The 21983-nt window shown below is 42.0% G+C and overlaps 2 protein-coding genes across 8 annotated transcripts in view; one reads left to right on the plus strand and one right to left on the minus strand.

Annotated features, from left to right (window-relative positions):
- Nucleotides 1–329: 329 nt before the first annotated feature.
- On the minus strand, nucleotides 330–8295 carry DYNLT1 (dynein light chain Tctex-type 1). Of its 2 annotated transcripts, XM_073337806.1 has the most exons (5): nucleotides 8179–8293; nucleotides 3869–3910; nucleotides 2182–2305; nucleotides 1176–1253; nucleotides 331–766 (listed from the first exon to the last, which is right to left on the minus strand). In XM_073337806.1, the coding sequence occupies exons 1-5, from the start codon at nucleotides 8203–8205 to the stop codon at nucleotides 696–698; spliced, it is 342 nt and encodes a 113-aa protein (XP_073193907.1). In that variant the 5' UTR covers nucleotides 8206–8293; the 3' UTR covers nucleotides 331–695. The 2 variants fall into 2 exon arrangements, with proteins under 2 accessions (XP_073193908.1, XP_073193907.1); XM_073337807.1 differs by lacking the exon at nucleotides 3869–3910 and having other exon boundaries at nucleotides 330–766; nucleotides 8179–8295.
- A 2726-nt stretch (nucleotides 8296–11021) lies between these two features.
- Nucleotides 11022–21983, plus strand: part of SYTL3 (synaptotagmin like 3) — a 66710-nt gene continuing 55748 nt past the window's right edge. For 4 of the 6 annotated variants that reach the window (XR_012158103.1, XM_073337808.1, XM_073337812.1 and 1 more), the window contains exons 1-2: nucleotides 11022–11262; nucleotides 21513–21596. The gene's annotated coding sequence lies outside the window, so the exon portion shown is untranslated. Of the gene's footprint in view, nucleotides 11263–19037; nucleotides 19254–21512; nucleotides 21597–21983 lie in introns of all 6 variants that reach the window. The other 2 variants (XM_073337810.1, XM_073337809.1) reach the window with 2 other exon arrangements.

The following is a 21983-nucleotide window of genomic DNA, read 5'->3' on the forward strand; positions in this document are numbered from 1 at the left end:
ACAAAATTACTGAATTACTATATCAAAGAAATGCATTCTTGGGACCAGTGTTCAATGCAGCAGAGAGAAGATCAGATAATCTTTTTAGACTGTGCCTTTGTTCACTTAGTCTTTACCATGGTGGCATTTCAAGCATGTTGTCTCAAATAAGATTTTTGCAATTCTGCATACACTTCAGCATAGGCAGATTGTCTACATCAGAGATTAAGTATGACATACACCTTGAAAACAAGTAGTTATTGAAAAGAATGAAACGTTATTCCCTTCAACTTCCCCTACCAAAAAAACCCAAAAAACAGTTGAATTCAATAGAAGAGTCACACAAAGTTATGAACTTCAATAATTTAATGCTAACCAAAAAGTACAAAGTGTGAAAATTCTTATTTAAATTAGTTTCAGAGAATAAAGCTAAAGAAACCTTTACATTGCAGCAGGTTTCAGGGTTTTTTTGTTTTTTTTTATTAGCACCTTGAGAAGCCCTTGAAATGTTAAGACAGCCTAGCAACACTGGTGCAATAAAGATCAAATGTGTAGTCCTTGTAACAGCATATGACTAGTGTTTTCACATTTCTACATTTGAAAGAACTACATAAAAAAAGTACATTAAAACAAAAAAGTGTATTCAGTTTGAACAGATTATGAAATGGAAGTGCTGAAGAAGAGACTCCGTAGAAGGCTGAGCAGTTCCAAGGCAATTATATTGCAAGTCCAAAGACACTGATAATACAGTACATAGTCTTATTCTCCCATCTCACAGTGCAGTTTCCTACAGCAGAAGAGAAAGTATTTAAAACCAAGAAGTTATGCATGCTTCCCCATATCATGATCAGGCATCTATATTAAAAATAGAATTTGAAAGTTTCACTTTTTAATCAAGAAAGAGTGAAGCTGTCTCAGTAGTTAAGCTGTGCATTTTTTTAAAAAAAAAAAAATCAGCTGCTAACTTCACATGTATCAAAATAAATTTATAAGCCTCCTGCTTTGGAGACTTTTGCCCCTCCTTTCCCCCAAAGGCAGTTTAATCCGTACCACGCTGCTCTAAAACAGTAGTTTAAGATTATCTCAGATAAGACTGACAAAGGCAACAGAATCTTGAAAATAAAAACAAGTTCTAGCATGAGAATATTTATGAAAAGTTGCTATTTTTAAGAAAGAAAATTAAGTCGCTTCTGTACCATCACAGGTGTTATCCCAGAAACAAGAGCTTGCTGTGTGAAGGCCAGCACCATTTTTTTGCATAATCACACAGGTCACTGTTAACACACAAAGGAAGCTTCCATTAGAGAACCAAATTGACTATTATCATCATCATCAACACAGCTTACATCAGTGCCTAGTTTTAGCATTAAACTAGCATTTGTGTTATCAGTCCCCTATGTCTATGAACTCAAATTCACTACATACAATATCCACATGAATGCAATTTACTGTAAAAACTTCCTGGCAAAAAGATGCAGACCCTTACATGTCAAATGGTACAACATAATAAAGCACTAAAAAACAAAGCAAGAAAAAGCTAAGGTGCTAACACGGACACTTCAAAGGTGTCCCAAAAAAGTCAGCCCTGGCCATCATCTACATAAAACCCCCAAACAGCTCAAGACAGACAAAGATCTTTGGGACAGGGAAAGGCTTTTCCCCCCCGATTTGTACAGTACCTAGCACAATGGGGTCATGGTCCAGGACTGGGACTCATAGGCACTATGGTAATACAAATAAATAAGCCTATAACCTGTAATAGGAAGGATGGTCTTGTGGTTAAGGCAGTGAAATGTGACAAGAGATGGGGATTCTTCCCCCATTCTGCCACATACTTCCTGTGGAATGCTGGGCAAGTCACTTAATCTATGTTTCACTCCTCCCAGCCCCCCTCCTGAAAGGGGAACAATATTCCTACTTCTTCTTGGGGGCAAACGCAGCAAAATCAACAGCATGCAAGATACTAGTGCCAGACTGTTTAATCTTCCACAGACTGATGCTAAATACTTAACAAGTAAATAAAGCTTATTTTATAGTTTGACTGTATATTCATAGTTTATAACTAAAATATAGTTACTAGTTTAGGAGTAAAGTTTTTATGAAAAGTTTTGCATTCATCTTTAAATAAATCTCACTAATAGACTGCTTACATTTCAGTCTTCTGGTATAGTCAATAAAGCCAATATAGCAGCACAAACTTACCAATATACTTGAAAGGTTTTCCCAGCTTTGTAAGTTGACTTAAAGTTTGTTCTACCACACTTGTAGTCCACTGGTTCACTTTGCTGTGTTGATAGGCATTGCCACCTATTGCACTTTCTATAGCCTAAAAGTGACAAACAGAAATATATCTGTTGCCACTGTCCAGCTTAGACCTCTAATTTTAACTAAGTGCTTCATGTTTTTAACACATTGGAATTCAGTTTATGGAGAACCCCAAGTTAACTAGCACCGAAGATGCCAGAGTCTGTAGCAGTGGTATACATTAGAAATACTTTTGCCACATACCTACTATTTAAGAACAAAGCACTCCAAATGATTTGCTCTTTGTTAGCATGATGATGTCAATGGTTTTACCTTAGCCTTTGATTTTAATTTGTATTCCTGCTTTTCTCAAACCCCTAATGCAGAATCCCAAATATGCATTATGAACTACAAGTGTTACTTGCATTTGCAACAGAACTACAGTGACTGGAAACATTTGGAATCACAAGCATAGATATTCACACATACATGTTTGGTACTGCTGTATGACTGTGCAGAGAGCTGGGTCTGAAAGTAGAATTTAAACTGTGCTTAAACTTTGAAGTAGTCTTGATCAGAAGTAACAGGATTTAAAAAAAAATTCTTGCTATTGGTGTAGTAAAATAAGACAGACCATGTGACTGAAGATTATTTAAGAAAAGCAAGTATGAAGAAATTCTACTACTTATAGGTACTGATTCTCACTTGTACCAATGGTGTACATTTTCAAAGTAAGGAGGCACACACTTTTTATGGCTGAAATGGGTATTTTTAGGTCATGCACTTTTCTTACAGAAGCTTTAGTTTGCTTCCTTAAAAAAATAAAAACAAAGAACTAATTCACTTAGTGTGTAGGAAAAAAATATACAGTATATGAAAGGGGCCTTCCAAAATTTGTAAGAGACATGTTAAATGGGCACAATTCATTGACAGTAACTCCACTTAATTAGGACTACATTAATCTGTAACTTTGTTTTATTGTACAGTAACCAAATAAACTCTCCAATGTGTCATAATCCCATCTACTTGCCATTTCATTGAATTTCTACAACAGGAAAGGTGGTTGCCACAAACAAACGCCTCTGAAGATTTGTAGACAAGATGCACGTTTCTTAGCAACTTGCAACTACAGGGCATTTATCTCAAATACACTTTAAAGTGTCTAAATCAAATATGTAGCTCATACATTATCTCTGAGGAAAAAAATCCTGAAAGGTGAGACATTCAAGTGAAATTTCTGTTTGTGCAGAGGGCCTGTGCAAAGCTCTTTATGCTAAGAGTTTTAAATGGAGCTTACGCCCTTCTGCGCAAGTTTCACTTTATTCATGTAATTTCCACCATCTAGGAATTAATATGAGGAAAGGCAGGTTCACACTAGAAGAGGAACATACTCTAAATATCAAATATATTTTAAGTTCATAACAATACTTAAATAGATTTTTCAAACAGACTATTATTAACTGGTATCAGTCTTAATAGAATACTGAATAACCTATGTAATATCTATTTCTAATACTAATCAATGTATTGGTTGGAAGATTTTTTTGTACACAAAGAAACTATTGAGAGAAAATAACATAACACAAATACAGGGCATACAAGGTTACATTTTCACATGACAAGACGACATTTGGTAACTTCTTACCTCTTTAACGATGTTACTCACTTCATCAATAACAAAAGAAGTCTACAGAAAAATTCAGAGGTAGAATTTTAAATAAATTAATACTTTTAAATGTTTCAGAGCCAGTTTCTAGTTGCGAGTACAAGTTTCACTAGTGGAAATTTAGCTAGTAAGTACATTTTTTAGGATAATTTAGATGGTTAGTCTGTCAGACATAAATCAACTTTCTCGTTTACATTTAATTAGGCTTCTCACTGGATTGAATCAGTACTTTGCCTACTCATTGCTAATAAAATATTTCTTATCACTTGGATTAGCATGGAATTAAGTAAGATTTTAACTGACTTATTTCATTTTTACAATAAAATTCAGCATATTAGTTCTATTTTGAGCAGTTCCATTCTTTTTGGAGGACAGTGGCATGATACTAACTATGCCTATACAATGCAACAATCAAGACTTTCAACAAGCCGGGAAAAGGGAGTTATGATTTCTTGAGTAACTCAGTCCTTGAGTACATATACTCAAATCTAAGACTACAATTTACAGTTAGACACAAAGGTTAAAAGCAGACAGCACAGATGCAACCTTACGGGGAGGGGGACGTGTCCATCCCCACTCCACCTTTACTATTCTGTTGAAGTTCCCTTTCATGTAGGTAGCTGTCTCCTGGCTCCCCACAACTTTTTTAAACGTTTGCAGTTCTGCTTGGAAGTCCAGGTTGTTTGTATCGTGGTAGTATCAAGGCTCCTATTAGGGCACAAGTAATGCTAGACTCTGTATACACATGAAATAACCTCTGCTCCAAACAGCTTACAATCTGATGTGACTACTGATGGAGAAAACATGAAAAATTGGAATGAAGATACTTAGGGTAATAGTAAAATGACTGAGCTTGGTAAAATTGAAGTTTTGCCTGAGAAAGAACATCAAGATCAAGTTTGCTGAGTGGGTGCAGAACAGGAAAGTGACACGGTCAAACTGGCCATGTGTGTATATGCGCAACTGGATAATGTGTTTCTCCTTGATAAAATGGAACTGTAAGTGTCTTTATTCCTTACTTGTTACAGTATTGTTTTATTCCACCTGACCCTTGCAAAATATCTTTAGAGACCAAAGAGCCTGTAGTCAACCCTTGACATGAGATTATGTTTTATGAATGAAAATGGATCAGTTCCTCTGTCCTGAATAATTAATAAAAACAGGGGAGGGGAAGAAAAGGGGGAATGGTGGCAATGTAATCTTCATTAAAAAATAAGAAAGCCAGCTTTCTGGTTGATGGATTCTGTTAATGTGGTGTCCCAACAGAAAACTGCTAAATTTGTACCTTTGTGTATGTGTAATGAAACTAAGTTACTTCTGCTGTAGAATCCATAATTTTGACCTTCTTGACTTGTACATTTAGATTCTCAGTCTTATCATTAACGCTTTCATACTGGACTTCCTTTGGCATTTGAAAAAAGAAAAGGTTCTAGAATATTTAAACAAACATGACCATTATGTTACAGTCACATTTCCTGATATCGGAGGCTTATAAAATTATATGTTTCTCCCATATGAAATGGTAAAGGGGAAGACAATTGATAGTCTGTGTGTACAAATCTTCACAGAATCAGTACTTCTTAAAAAACAAGTCTTGGTAACAAATACAAAGTTTACTGAACTGGTGGTCTCTTGGACAGCGCTAATGTGTAAACCAAACGATCATTGATTCAGGTATGGTAGTCACAAGTTATAATACAGGTTTCAAAATAGCAGCCATGTTAGTCTGTATCCGCAAAAACAGGAGTACTTGTGGCACCTTAGAGACTAACTAATTTATTAGAGCAAAAGCTTTCGTGAGCTACAGCTCACTTCATCGGATGCATAGAATGGAACATATAGTAAGATTGTGTGTATGTGTATATATATATATATATATATATACATATACATATACATATATACACACACATACACACACACACACAGTTGGAAGTTACCATACAAACTGTGAGAGGCTAATTAGTTAAGATGAGCTATTATCAGCAGGCGGAAAAAAAAACAAAAAAACTTTTGTAGTGATAATCAAGATGGCCCATTTAGACAGCTGACCAGAAGGTGTGAGGATACTTAGCTTAAGGAAATGGATTCAATATGTGTAATGACCCAGCCACTCCCAGTCTCTATTCAAACCCAAGTTAATGGTATCTAGTTTGCATATTAATTCAAGCTCAGCAGGTTCTAGCTGGAGTCTGTTTTTGAAGCTTTTCTGTTGCAAAATTGCCACCCTTAAATCTTTTACCAAGTAGCCAAAGAGGTTGAAGTGTTCTCCTACCGGTTTTTGAGGGTTATGATTCCTAATGTCAGATTTGTGTCCATTTATTCTTTTGCGTAGAGACTGTCCGGTTTGGCCAATGTACATGGCAGAGGGGCATTACTGGCACATGATGGCATATCTCACATTGGTAGATGTGCAGATGAACGAGCCCCTGATGGCATGGCTAATGTGATTAGGTCCTATGATGGTGTCACTTGAATACTATGTGGACAGAGCTGGCATCGGGCTCTGGGTTAGTGGTTCTGTTGTGTGGTTGCTGGTGAGTATTTGCTTCAGGTTGGGGGGCTGTCTGTAAGCGAGTACTGGTCTGTCTCCCAAGATCTGTGAGAGTAAGGGATCATTTTTCAGGATAGGTTGTAAATCTTTGATGATTCGCTGGAGAGGTTTTAGTTGGGCACTGAAGGTGACAGCTAGTGGCGTTCTGTTATTTTCTTTGTTGGGCCTGTCCTGTAGTAGGTGACTTCTGGGTATTCTTCTGGCTCTGTCAATCTGTCTTTTCACTTCAACAGGTGGGTATTGTCATTTTAAGAATGCTTGATAGAGATCTTATAGGTGCTTGTCTCTGTCTGAGGGATTGGAGCAAATGCAGTTGTATCTTAGAGCTTGGCTGTAGACAATGGATCACGTGATGTGTCCTGGATGGAAGCTGGAGGCATGTAGGTAAGTATAGCAGGTTTCCGGTATAGGGTGGTGTTTACATGACCATCGCTTACTAGCACAGTAGTGTCCAGGAAATGGACTTCTTGTGTGGATTGTTCTAGGCTGAGGTTGATGGTGGGATGGAAATTGTTGAAATCATGGTGGAATTACCACACAACAAAAACACTAACCCAGAAACCTATCCTTGCAACAAAGCGTGATGCCAACTCTGTCCACATATTTATTCAAGTGACACCATTTTAGGACCTAATCACATTAGCCATGCCATCAGGGGCTCGTTCACCTGAAATGCAAGAAAATATCTGTGTGCTGCAAAACTGAGGCACAATTACGAGGTTTATCTGGCTTAATTCAGCGTGCCCTTGCTTTTGTGCTCAAGCTTCTATGCTCTGTGACATTTCTGTGCACTTAACGCAATCATGAAGTTCATATAATGACAGGAGTCTATTGTTCAGTAGTTATGTCAGAAAAATGTCTATTACGATATTTCTCTGTCATAGCCTACAAAAGAGTGTTCAAAGAGAAACTTTCAGGATAGAAGAAAATAATATGGGCATAGAAGGAGGCTGAAAGATAAAGGGGTACCCAAGATACAGAGACACAAAAGTGACCTAGGGACAGGGTGTGGGAATATTGCTTCGTGAGATATTTCAATGACCATTCATGTGCAAAGAGTTAAAGCTTGAATTCTATGTTAAGACTTGGATTAATCAAGCTTCATTCACTTGCTTTGTGAGGTTATCAAAACCCCACAGCGGGCATGCGGTTCTGGGAGACGTTATTCCTTGGTGACAGGTTGATGAAGCGGGTTTTAGGCCACGGAAGCTTATGCCCAAATAAATGGGTTAGTTTCTAAGGTGCCACAAGGACGCCAACTTATTAGTCCTTGGATGTGTCGTACTCGCTAATCAAATGGCACCCTGCCCCTGCAAGCAACCGGCAGCGGCGGCAGCAGCACCGCGCGGCCACATGGAGAACACAAAGGCTCGGCTCCCCCTGCCCGGGAGTCACAAGCCCCGAGGAGGGGGGCACTGGGCGTTACGCCCCGGGGCTGCAGCAGCCCCGCCCCCCGCGACACGGGCAAGGCACGAGCCAGGGGAAGCCCGTTTGGAGCTCGGGCACGCTCCGGCCGTTGGGGATTCCGGGAACGCGCGAGGCTCCCCCTGCCCCCGGACGCTTAGCTCGCCCCCTCTCCCGGAGCAGCCCAGGAGCGCGGAGGGTGGGTCTCCTAGCAACACCGCCCGCCCGCCCCCAACCACCGTGTGTGTCGGGGAAGGGCGGCAGCGATGCGAACAGGGGATCCCTGCGCCCCTAGAAGGCTCCTCGCCGGGATCGCTGCCCGAGCTGTTACCTCCTCCCCCGACTGCAATTCGTCCATCTTTCCTCCGGCCCGGACCGCAGCCGCTCACGCCGCCAGCCTGCAGGAAACACCGCGGCCCCGCCCCCCTGATAACCTCTCCGCCAACCGCGGGCCGCTCGCGCCGCGCCTGCGCACCCACCCCGCCCACTGACGTCCCCGCCGCTCCAACCGCGGCGGCGCAACGCTCTCAGTTACCTCACACCCTTCTGCGGCTCGGAGCCCTGCTTATAGTGCGCCTGCGCGTTCAACCTCATTCTGTTCTCCGACACCTGCCTCCGCCATTCTCGAGTGGCTCCTTTTGCGCCGGCGCATCCGACGCCTCCACCCCCTCCCAGTTTGCAGCTCGTCCTGGTGCCTGCGGCATCGAGCCTGCTCTTTTAGGCGCCTTTCCCCAGCTATAGCAACAGGCAGGGCGGTGCATGCTGGGATACGCTGGTGCCCGGAAAGGCGCCGTTTCCTCCCCACCCCACAGCCTCGCCTCGTGACAGCAGTCAGTCAGCGCTTGGCCCCGCCCAACGCCTCCCACGTGACAAGGGGGCGTCGTTGGCGGTTTCCACGGGAACCCGGACCCCCTCCTGAGTTACCCATAGGCCCGGCAGTGGGTGGGCCCAGCTGGGCTGGGTCTGCCAAGGCGTGGCGCGAGCCTCGCCGCCCGCTCCCGGGACCCGTTGGCCATGCGCCCGGGCTGGCCCCGGCCGGCCCGCCCGGCAGCTGGCGCAGCTCCCGCCAGCCGCAGGACTCTGCATTGCCCGGGCCCCGGCTGCAGGAGTGGGGCAGTAATGCGCGGCCTGGCCTGGGAGAAACTCTCCCTCCACGGATCTCCGCCAGGGCGGTGCCACGGAGGGGCCAGCTTTTTAGCAATGTGGTCGCCCCTTCTAGTGTGCTCGGAGGTGGCGGGGGGGGGCTCCTCAGCCGGCGAGCCGGATCCCGGTTCTGTGACTGCTACCCTGGTCCGGAGCCCGGAATAGTAACAGACGGGTGGTAACTTTGCCTTAATGAAAAGTTTTTTTAAAAAATCCAGCGGGCCCTGGTGGCAAGGTTGGTCTTAGTGAGATGCGTTTGGAGTTCTCCCCATTGTGACTTATCCCCAAACACATCTGTGCTGATTGTTCTCTGGTTTACACCCCGTGCAACTTGGCCCTTTGTGTCTGGCCTCAAATCCTGCCAGGGGTGCCCAAGTAGTTTTCCCCCCAGAGGTGGTGTGAGTTTTTATGTTGATAAAGCACATCAGAGGCTTTGGATGGAAGATGCTGAGATATGATGGAATCATAACAGATCCAGAGATGTCAACTCTTGTGATTTCATCTCAAGTCTCCCACATGAGAATCTCAGCTTTCATTTTAAAAAAAAAGGGGGGGTGGGGGAATGTGTCTGGTCTTCATGGCTGTTGAGGAAAGCTTGAAAACATGACCCGAGTGGATCTTACAGGCTCAAAAACCAAAAGACAAAAAGAATCCAACATTTGTCTTAAAAATCATGAAATTAAAAATAACTATCATTATTTTGGGGGACCCGACTCATTTTTTAATGTTTAAGGTTGGATGGCAGGACTGCCAATAAGTCTTTACTCCAATAAGAACGTCACCGGAGTAAAGACAAAGGTCCCTGTAGTAAAGACGAAGGCCCAAATCCTGCAAATAGTTCCTCATGGGCTTATCTTTATGCACAAGAGCAGTTCTTGTTACCTAAGTGAGACTACTGACATGCTTAAAGTTAAGCACAAGCTATTTGAACCTATTGGGTTAGTAGAGCTATGCAATTAAAGAGTCACACGAGCTGCTTCATTTTGCCATGTGGATGGCAATGCTTTATAGACTTTGTACTGATAATGCCATTTTTCAAGAGATCTAAGAAATAAAAAGAACCCTGTTGTCCTATTTTATATGTTGTGTTTGACCCAGAAATAACTGCTTCTTTAAACTAGAGATGAGCTTGACCTGGAAAAAGAGGCTCAATACCCCCTCCCAGAATCTGAAGAAGTTTGGGTGCAGATACTCCGCCTATCTCTGTAACTGGTTGGACTGGAATCCCCAATCCAGACATCCATGAATTTTTGATTTGCATCTGATTCCAGACTCACTCTTGGTGAGTTAGGTTCTGTAGCATTCATGCAAGGTTCATGCACTTGGCAACATTCAGGGCACACCCGGAGTGTTGTGTAGGAGCAGTGCACACACGGCTCCTCTCAAGGGCATGAACCTTGGAATCTCGCCCAGATGACATGAACTGTGGGAAGCCTCCCAGGACTGGGCTCAAGACCCGAGAGCAAGGAATGCGGTAGATAGAAATTGGTAAATAAGAATGTTAAACAAAGCCAGTGTATTCCTTTTATCTGTTGGAGAATGTAATGCGCGGGGGGGGAGAGAGAATAAAGGAGAGGGTGGAAAGCTGACAGGAGCAGCCCGTTGGCAGACCAGCCTGCTTGCTTGCTTAAAGCTTTGTGCTGTCTTGTATTTGGACCGCAACAAGGTTCATTTCTACTTTTCATAGGTGTTCATTCAGGAAAGTTCATATTGTCTATCTGTCTGTCATGCTTTGTGATCTGCAGCTGACTGGAAAGGAAACCAGGCTATCTTGTTTCCAGTAAAGGGCCTGCTCACTTTACCAGCGTTTTTCAGTCTCTCTGGGGAGGTTGAGGTTTGCAGTTTTTGCAAATCTATTCTTCAGAAAGCAAAATCATTCGGAAGTCTAAGAAAGCATAGCCACTACGCTTCCTGTGGGTGGCTTGGAGGCCGTAAGCACATTTTGATTAATACAGCATTGCATTTTCACACGGTGAAACCTCTTTTTAAAATTTTAAAGAAGCTAATAACTTCCGTTTGATCACTAGTCTCTGCTTTGCTCCCAGGAACAGCAGTGTTTTGGAGCCTGTGGCAGCAGTAGCAACCATCCCCTGAGCCAGGTCCTTGTTGGCTGCCACAGGATCACCCTCTACAGATGTTTTACTCCAATTTTGGCCCTTGCAGGAAGGAAAAGAGTGGGGAGAAAATCAATTTTTTTCAGTAAAGAAGAAGTGACCTCCTCAATCTCCAACAGTTCACTTCCACATCTCTTTCTTCTGTGGCAGCTGAAAAGGTAAGGGATATTTTCAATCTGTTTTATCTAACACAGCAAGGAGAAATGGATTTTTTGCTTAAACAATGTTGCTTAGTTTTTAAAGGATTTGTGGAAAGACTTGGAGCTGGAACTTGAACTGGAAGTGATTTGTTGTGAAGTAATCTCTTTTACTAGATAAACTTGGGTAGGATGATATTAATACTACAAGAGACAAGTGCAAGCAAAATATTTCCTTTTACAACACAAAAGACATTGTTATGGGAAAACATTCGATATCTACATGAAAATTAAAATGTTGCAGTCCGATAGTGCAAATTTTTTTTCATAATTCTGCTTGTCAAGTGAGTTCTAATTAATTAATTTGATTGGTATTTGTATGAGAGGCAACTGCCATAAAGTCCATTAGCATTTGTGATTTGCATGTTTTTTTCCAGGAAATAGCATCACTCTGAATTTCTATTATAGATATGCCACGTCTCTCTTTTAAATTAATGGATCTAATAGTCAAATTATCTCAAATCAGGACCTCATTTTCACAGATTATTTTGTATGTATTTGATTCAGTGTCACAACCAAAACCAAAAAATAAATGTGGCTATAGGAATTGGAAATTTTATTCATAGATCTCACAATGAAAATATCTGAGTAATTTAAAATTAAACAAAAATGTTAATATACAATCATATACTATTATCTCATATATCACCACAATATTTAGGTGTTGTTTATTATAAATAATAATAAAGATGATAATAAAATACTTTGCCTTTCATCTGAGGATTTTAATTTAGAAAGACCCCAATTTTTACTCCTACTGAGCTTGTCTGAGTTCAGACTGGTGACCTATTAGCAAAAAGATCTCTGGTTTATTAGCAGTGCCTAGCGGCATCCAGCCCCCAAACAAGTAGTAATTTAAGAGAGAGTCTTTATATATGTTACATGCAAACAAGCAACCTTAAGAGAAGGGTAAAGTTGCAAAGTCAAATACTGAAAGATTAAGAAATGGCAGAAGTAAAGTTACTCATGCAAACTTAATCGTGCCCACTTGTATGTATACATTATGCTATAGCCTGTAATTATGTGAGCATATATTATATTTTCCTGAATGGCTGGTCATCAGCAAAGGTTGTACGCAGAACTTCCAGATCCACACTGCAGTCCTCTTGGGCTAATGGAGTAATGTAGCAGAACTAAGTTGTTATCTTTTAGGTGGACCAGTCCATAGACAGGAACATGATACACCCTTTGTCTGTGACAAAATGGCAACTATATGTGGTAGAGCAGTGGAATACTGGGAATCAGTATTTCTGGCTCTGTTCCTGACTTTGTGATCAGAATGTGGTTTAGTTGTTAGAGTGATGGCTGTGGACCGCATAGCCGAGTTCATAGGGCATGTGCATTCCAAAAAGCATTCTGTGAAAGCGGATGAGACCTAGCTCTATCATATTATAGACATTTGGACCTCCTGGATTCTGGGCTGCTCTAAATTGTGACAGCTTCCCTACTGCTACCAATGTGCTGCTCTCCAGCTCAAAATTGCCAGAGCTCAGAGTGCTCCAAAGATTCCGTCGTCTGAACCCAGCACTGGATGCTGCAAAGGAGAAAGGCATAGAGCTGTGTACATTGGCCCTGTATCATTTCCTCACACAAGTTTAGGAATGCTCCTGGAAAGTCCCCCGGCCTCAAAATTAACAAATCAAACAAACAAAACCATAACCCTATCTTAATCAAAGTGTTTATACCCTAAAAAGTGAGAGGAACCATGAAGTTTATTAGGAACCTTGCTATTGAGTCTACACAGAAGGTGCTCAAGCATTATAATGATGAGGGCAGTATAAAACTCTAAGCTAGCTAGATGGATTTTCCCAGAAGGCATGTAATGAAGGAAGGTATCTGAAGATTTTGTAAGATTTTTTTTTTCCTGTGACTCCTGAGGAACAGTCGTTATTAAAAATATCATTTCTTGATTTCTCCTAAGAATAGGTCTGATGCAGGTAACTTCAGTGATTCAAAAGCTCTTCTCTACTGTTACAAAATTAATCACCTGTTCCATCCAATTTGACCACATCTGCAAAATAATTACAAAATCTGGTGATTGTGAGGCATGAAGCTTTGCCCCCGTAAGGGCACTTTGTTTACCCTCTAAACTCCCTAACTGTGATTCTAAACTAGCTTAGAACATTTATAGAAAATTAGGTATGTAACCCTTCTTCCAGGTGGAGTCGGAAGTTACAGGGCTGGGTGCAATATCTAGAGCAGCGGTTCTCAAACTGTGGTTCGGGACCCCAAAGTGGGTCACGACCTCATTTTAATGGGGTCGCCAGGGCTGGTGTTAGACTTGCTGAGGCCTGGGGCTTCAGCTTGGGCCCTCACGCCCAGAGTGGCAGGACTTGGGCAGGCTCAGGCTTCGGTCCCCCCTCCTGGGGTCATGTATTAATTTTTGTTGTCAGAAGGGGGTCACGGTGCAACAAAGTTTGAGAACTGCTGATCTGGGGGTTCCTTTTTAACAATACAACACAAAACTTGCTCAAGTCCCCACCCAATAACCTAGGAAAAGTACACACCACCTCTTGGGCACCTCTACGAGGCAATACTTCCCCTCCGAGAAGCACAGAGTCTGTGTGTAGATAAGAAACTTTTAATATAAAGGGGGAAAGTAACACAGCATTATCTTGGGAAAATGGCACAAGCAGGATTCATAAGCATAAGACCATGAGCAAAACACCCATCCCAGAGTACATTGGGCAGTGTCTTCTGTCTCAGGTTCTTAAGTCCATCAACAAAAGTTCCTTTAATGTCCCCCTCCCTCCGTCACACTCCACTTGCAGTTGTTGTCCTTGGTCAGTGGAGACCCAGCGTTCAGAGGTGATTTTGCATGAGTTCATCTTTCACCTTTGTGGGGAGAAGACAGCTTTCTTGTTCCCACAGCCACTTGCTCACTGCTCCACCACACCCTCTGAGATGTCTTGAGGTCCCACCACTTAACACAGCTTTCAGTGCTCAGTTATTTCTGCAGCAGCAGAAGACCCACCACTGCGTCAGTGGGGATCCTGGCCGCAACACACTGATATGGGTTCTGGCAGTGCTACAGCCAGACTCGGGTCAGCTGCCCCCGGGCTACTTCTGGACTCCCCGTCTTGAGGTACATGGATCAGGGTGGTGTCCTCAGGGGGGACCAACACCGTGAGTTCCTCAGGATCCCTGGTGCAGGGCAGGCTCGGCCACTCCTCTGGGTAGCTGGCCTGGGGCAGGCTCAGCCAGCCCTTGAATTTGCCGCAGGTCGCTGGGGCTTCTCAACTGGGAGATAGGCTAGAGGCGTCTGGTTTCCCGAGCGGCTGCTCTCTCAGTGAGCTCTGGGGTCGGGCCTTTATACTTCCTGTGCCACACCTGACCCTCTGGGGGGTGGGCTCAGAGCTCCCGGGCTCTGTCCACTGTGGTGTTTGGAGGGGCTCATCTCTCTCTGGGGTCATGCTGCACAGCTAGACCGAGTGGGTGTGTCCATGCAAACAAGATTGGCTTCAGAAGTCCTATTCCCCTGCTGATCACCAGATGTCAGGGGAGAGCTCATTCAGACCTTGATTACACATAATTGAACAACAAAAAACAAGAAAATTGCCAGAGCAACAAAGATTGCCTGACTCTGTCTTTTCACGAGTAGGGAAAAATAGTCAAAGTATAACACAATACAGATTTTATAAAAATTTAAAAACCGTGTATATTTAGTCTTAGAAAAAAGAAGACTGGGGGGGACCTGATAACAGTCTTCAAATATGTTAAGAGCTGTTCTAAAGAGGTGATCAATTGTTCTGCATGTCCATTGAAGGTAGGACAAGAAGTAATGGGCTTAGTCAGCAGCAACGGTGATTTAGGTTAGATATTAAGAAAAGCTTTTCAACTATACATATACACTGGAAGAGGCTACCAAGAGAAGTTGTGGAATCTTCATCACAGGAGGTTTTTAAGCACAGATTAGACAAACATCTGTCAGGGATGGTCAAGGTGTTCATAGTACTGTCTCAGCACAGGGGGATGGACTATATAAATTCTTGAAGTCCTACATTTTTATGATTCAAGCCAACCTCCATCCAAGCTGTGTAAAGCTATTGGCTGTGTTGTGGCTTTTAAGCCACAGTCTGTATTTGTGGGGTGGGGTCGCATAGCAGTGGGAGTCACCAGAGGCATTTTGGCTCACTGGGCTAGGTGCAACAGGCACTCCCTCCGTGCTAATTCAGCTTGGCCATGCATCCCTAGCCCTGATCCCTTTTGGGAAATCTGGTGCTACCACTGCACTAGACTCTCCAGAACTTCTCAGAATGCAAGAACTGGGACTGTGGCTGACACCTGCATAGGGGCATGGGGAGGGAAATGATTCTGGGCCCTTTCTTCTCAGTTTGACCCCCAATCAGACCTAGCCATAGTTTGGTTCTGTATGTTTTAAATGTTGCCAGATGTTATAATTTATATCTCAGGAGATCAGAACTGAATGTACAATTGCCCCATTTTATTTTTTATTTTTACTGTGCACAGAATCTGAGTAGCAGCAGCAAATCCATTGTTGCTGAATGGTGGTATTCTAAGTACTTATTTTGGGCCATCTCCGAATGTCTTTATTCAAGTGTTTGCTGAGGCCCAGATCTACAAAGGTATCTAGCTCCCAACTTGCAGGGAAATCAGTGGAAAAATTAGGAGCCTAAATACCCCTGAGGATCTGGGCCTCCGTCTTTATTCAGGCGAAACTCCCATGTACTTAAACGGGAATTTAGCCAGAATTTGGCCGATTATTATTTTGTATTTGTACAAATACAAATCCTTGAAAATATCACTATTTGTGTACAAATAAACTATTCTGTGAATCTCTAAAAAGGATTCTCTATACTTCCCATTATCAGCTTGTTATGTACTGTTCAGAAATAGCTGCTGTCAAAAAGCTGTTTCACAAAATGGGCCCGAAATCTTTCATTCTGTGTGTGGCATTTTGTAGACCCGGGGGAAAACCATTTTGTTTTTAAGAATATGGAGGGGATGGGAAATAACATAACTATTCATTTATTTATTTGCTAACTGTAGGTGTTGCTCTTATTAGCCATGTATTAATATTAACCCTTTGAGATGGGTTTTGCTTCGTCCCACTGCTAATCACTTCTGTGGAATTTGCTAGTCTCCAAATGACATGCCTCAGAATTTTGCCTTCAGATTTATTGAGGACATTGTAACAATATTAGCTTTTCAAATCAATCCTAGAGAAATAGAAGGCACTGCTCACAGATTCTCTGGGGGCCTGATGCTGTGTGGTGCTGCATGCCTCCTCACTTCAGTGGGAGTTGAGGCCTCTCAGCACCACTTAAGAGGGACTCAGTACCTGGCAGGATCAGACTCCAAAAGAGCAGAGCCTTAAAGAAATGACTGTAGTGAAAGATCAACTTGAGCGTGGTTGTACATGTCTTTGAAAATGGTCTATGTTGTGAGAATTCATAATTGCTGTGGCTTTCAATGTGTTTTAGTAACTTCCTGTGAAAATGTAATTGGTGAGGAAATAAAATACGATTATTCATATCTTTGCCTCCTCTGTTTCCACCGGAAATTCATGTTATATCTTTTTTTTCTTTAACAGTTTTCTATGTGAAAATCTGTCAGTTTTTTGTCATCAAAGGATTTTATCAAAAGAACGCAAAAGGAGGAGCATATACAAAGCTACTGTCTGGATATAAAAAGCAGCATCTCCTCCTGCCTTCTTTTGCAAAATTAGGTGGATAAAGTTGAGTTAGCCTGACAGCATGGGTGGTGCATGAACTGCCAGCTGGTGGGAGGCTAGTCTCCAGCCCCACCCCTTCCAGCCAAGGCCCTGCCTCTTCTGCACCCCCTCCACCAGAGCCCCCACCACAGCCACCGGCACCCGTCCCAGGCTAGCTCCCCCCCGCAGCCCCGGAGCACCGGGATGGCGATGCGGCCCAAGTCCCTCCCCAGAGGGAGGCTGGACTCCAGCCATGGCAGTGGAGCAGGAAGCAGGAGGGAGGGGCTGGGGGCAGAGCATGAGTGGGGCCACGCCTTGCTGTTTGGGGAGGCACAGTCTCCCCCAGCCTGTGATGGCTGCTGCCCATCCTTGACAGTTTGGATGTAAAACACACATATAAAAAAATAAAATAGCTGTAGATATGCGCAAATAAATTGGCAATGTGGACTCTCTGATACTTGAAACAAAACATACAGATAATGAGTCAGATCTTCAGCTCATGTAAATTAGTGTAATTTCATTAATTTCAATAAAGCTACACCCATCTATACTAGTGAAAGATCTGGCGCCGTGTATTTAATACCTGTAGAGATATGTTTGTAGAATATGATAATTTAGAGACACTCCTTCGTAAGGGATAGTATTATGAACACAGGAATTTGGAGATGTGCCCTGGAGGTGAGGGTTGGGAATATCGCATGCCATGGCTGTGTGCTGCAGTTCACCAATTATGCTGTCTAGTTTGTTTTGTTAAAGTTTTATTCCTTTCTCATTCATTTGGTTTGCTGTTTAATGAATCCAAAGATAGTTACATGGTGTCAGAAGAGTTGAAAGATAAGGGAAGTGCAGTGATTTTGAAGTTTACTCCTGAGTTTGCAACTGAAAGCAGAGACAAAGGGAGGCACGAGAGAAACACGTTGAGCACCGGGCACAGAGGCTTTTGCTTGTATTTGATGATCACAGTAGAACTTGACTAGCTTAAGAAGGGGGGAAAAAGCCAAAAATGGACATGTTGCAACCTCCATCCAGTCTGCAATTGTCAGGCAATGTTGCAGAGAACTGAAAAAAATATCAGACAGAGATTTGAATTTATTTAGCAGCCATCAGGGCAGAGAAAAAAATGATAAAGTGAAATCATCAATCTTTTTGTATGTTGTTGGGGAGGAAGCATTGGATATTTATAACAACTTTATGTTTGAAGAAGGTGAAAGCATGAAGATGAGCAAGATACTGACTAAACTTGAGAAAATTGCATGCCAAAAAGGAATGAAACATTTAAGAGAGACACTTTTTTTACATGCATGAAAAAACTGATGACACCATCGAGCAATATGTCACAAAATTAAGGAAACTCAGTAAAACCTGTGACTTTGGTGAGCCAACAGAGTCTCTGGTCAGAAATAGACTCATTTTTAGCATTAAAGACTATGTGTTAAGAGAGAGACTGCTACCTGAAGGAGACTTAACATTAGAAAAAGCTCTCCAAATATGCAGGGCAGCAGAAACTGTGAAACAACAAACCAAAGAGCAGAATTCATCAGAAAGGGTTATCCATGTACTAAGTGCAAAAGAATAGAGCCAGAATAGGTCAAATCAGAGTGGAACTACTCGCTGTGAAAACCATTGCTACGGGGAAGACTGGTTACAGATGCTCATAAGGAAGCTGTGGATCACAGTATGGCCCTGTGATGTTGCATTCCATATGTTTATGGAAATATGCTTATGAGTATAAATATAATGTAACTGGAATATGCTTTCTGCAAAAGGTCTCTTGTAAGGTATCATTGCAAAGCTTATAATCTACTAAGTGTGTTCATCCTATTGGTATGAATGTATCATTCTTGTATCTGAAGCTAGAAATATGAAGTATTACTCTATTGTAACTATGCAAAGTGTGGGCCATTAAAGGTGGCTTGGAATCTTGATGGCTCCCATTAACTAGGACAATTGGTTGTAAATGGCTCTGTTTACTTGTAAGCCTTCCTGTATACGTGGATTCCAGCCAGTGAATAATGTCACATGATACTGGAATCCATCTTAAACCTGGTACTTTTCCATTTAGAAGGAAGGGTGGGAACTCAGAGAGAGACAAAGGATTCCCACCTTGTGCCAAAGCTATAAAAGAGTGTGGAACAGAACAAAGGGGGCTGCCAGTCATGAGAAAACCCCTAGTTACCATCTGAGCTGGAACTAACAAGAACTGTACCGGGGAAAGGATTGGGCCCAGACTAAGAAGGAGTCTAGTTTGTGAAAGAAGCTTATTGGAACATCTCTGAGGGTGAGATTTACCTGTATTCAGTTTCTTAAATCTATTAGGCTTAGACTTGCATGTTTTGTTTTATTTTGCTTGGGAACTTACTTTGTTCTGTCTGTTATTACTTGAAACCACTTGAATCCTATTTTTATACTTAATAAAATCACTTTTGTTTATTAACAAACCCAGAGTAAGTGATTAATACCTGGGGGAGCAAACAGCTGTGCATATCTCTCTATCAGTATTATAGAGGGCAGATAATTCATGAGTTTATCCTATAAGCTTTATACAGAGTAAAACAGATTTATTGGGGTTTGAATCTCATTGGGAATTGGGTGTCTGGATGCTGGAGATAGGTAACCTGCTAAGTGGTTTTCAGTTAAAGCCTGCAGCTTTGGGGGTGTGGTTCAGACCTGGGTCTCTGTTGCAGTAGACTAGCGTGTCTGGCTCAACAAGACAGGGTTCTGGAGTTCCAAGCCCTCAGGGAAAATGGGCTCAGAGGTAATTTCAGCACATCAGGTGACAGTCCCAAGGGGTTCTCTCAGACCGAACCTGTCACAGGTCAGAAACAGTGTATTGCCTTTAGGATATTGTCATAAATGTGGGGGAAATAATCATTTTGCAAAATGCTGCAGATCTCAAATGCAGAAAAGTCAAATGCATCCAGTTCCACAAAGGCTTTATAAGAAGGTTGGTACTGATATATTTCCCTGACAATCAAAGGATTATTTAATAGTCACAGATTATTATTCTCTGTATCCAGAAATTTGCACACTGCACAGTACTAATAATAAATTAGTGATAGCCAGCTTGAAGAGAATCTTCTCCAAACATGGAATTCCAGATGAAGTCTTTAGTAATAATGGGCCGCAATTTTTCAGTGCAGATTTTAGGCAATTTGCCAGAGATTGGGGATAATTTGGATTTGATGTTTTGTGATGAAAATCCCAATCAAATGGACTTTAGGAAATGTTTATAGAGACAGTAAAGAATCTTATGAAAAAGACTTTTGACGGTGGGGGGTGATTTGTATAAAGCACTATTGGTTACCAAACTACACCCCTGGAGAATGGCTTTTCTCTAGCTCAGTTGTTAATGGCAAGAAAGATCAGATCTAATTTACCAATTACTGATGACCTGCTGAAATCTCATAACAGTGCAACCGTACAGAAGATGAAAGGAAATCAGAAGTGGAAGTGGAAATATTATTTTGACAAAAGGGCCTGTGATCTCCCATCTCTTAACCCAGGTGATAGAGTGTGCCTGAGGAATCACACCTCTGATACTTGGGGCCAAAGGGGTGCCATTAAAGAACAGCTGCATCCAAGGTTTTATGTAGTCGAGACAGACCAGGTGGACACATTTTGACATAATTGAAGGGATGTATGATTAATCCCAGAAGGTTCCACAACATTGACAGCTGATGTGGACTCTGGCATTTCCCATGTGACTGATCCTTTGTCATTGATGCACAAAGGAGCAACTGTCAAAGAACAAGTGAACAACTCAGACTCTAATGAAAGGCTGATCCTCAGAAGATCAGAGTGTGAAATTAAACTTCCTGGAAGACTCATAGAGACTTGCTAACCTGCCTGGAGTAAGGTTACTTGGGAAAAGTGAGTGGTAAAGACTCACTGGAGAGTGATGTGCTAGTAATCTGTCCTCTCTAGGTAGTTGACAAACTGGGTTTATGGAAATATAGTAGATGGGTTTAGAATTTAATGCATGTGTTTTTAGATAGTTGTTAGCTGTTATATATGAGTTAATTTGTTTTTCTTTAACAGGGAAGATATAGAGATATGTTTGTAGAAGATTATAATTTAGAGACGCTCCCTCATAAGGGACAGTATTATGAACATAGGAATTTGGAGATGTGCCCTTGAGGCAGTGGTTGGGAACACCACATGGCTGTGTGTAGATCACCAGAGATGCTCTCCAGTTTGTTTTATTAAAGTTTTGTTCCTTGCTCATTCATTTGGTTTGTTGTTTAATGAACCCCAAGACTGTTATAATACTTAGATTAAACACTCAAGACTTGATTTCAAAACTAATTTTTATTTTATTGCCTTTTAATAATAGAGGTGGGTCAAAACTGATCTGCTTTTAAACTCTCCTGAATAGGTCAAACCAACCCAAATATAGACTTTATAACCTAATAGAAACAGTATGATTTTGTAAGATATGCAAATATTCTGAATATGATTCAATAACTGTTTCCCTTCTGCAGATGCAACAGTAATATGCATTATTATTAAAAAATAACACACTTTTTCTTGTGTTCAGTTTTTTGAAAGCTATACATATAGAGCCAGTTTCTGCAGTTTCATCAAGCAAATGCCTTTTGATTTCAGTGAGAGTTTTGTACAAGTAAGTACCACAGAATATGTCCCATAGATACAAAGCAATTCTTGCGTGTTTTTATTTAAACTTTGTTGTCACGGTTCTTGAGGTACCCAGAACTGTGAATCATCTTGTTGCCCCCCTCTTCCAGCAAGAGGAAGTCTTGTTTGTGGTTGCTGGGTGTTAGCTTCCTGACCGTGCCAGGCCTTCAACCACTCAAGCATTCTCCTCTGGACTATGCCAGCCCTAGTTTAGCAGGTTAGCAATAGGGGTACCCAAGTCCCTTTGAAGTGTTCCCCTGCAATATCCAGCCCCTGACACTGATTACTCTCAGCAATTTCCAATCCTCTGTACCCAAAGATGCAGTATACCCTAATTTACCAGTTGTACCTTAAACCACTGCTCCTGTAAATC

The sequence above is a fragment of the Lepidochelys kempii genome, chromosome 3, assembly GCF_965140265.1.
Source record: "Lepidochelys kempii isolate rLepKem1 chromosome 3, rLepKem1.hap2, whole genome shotgun sequence".
Taxonomy (NCBI): Eukaryota; Metazoa; Chordata; order Testudines; family Cheloniidae; genus Lepidochelys; species Lepidochelys kempii.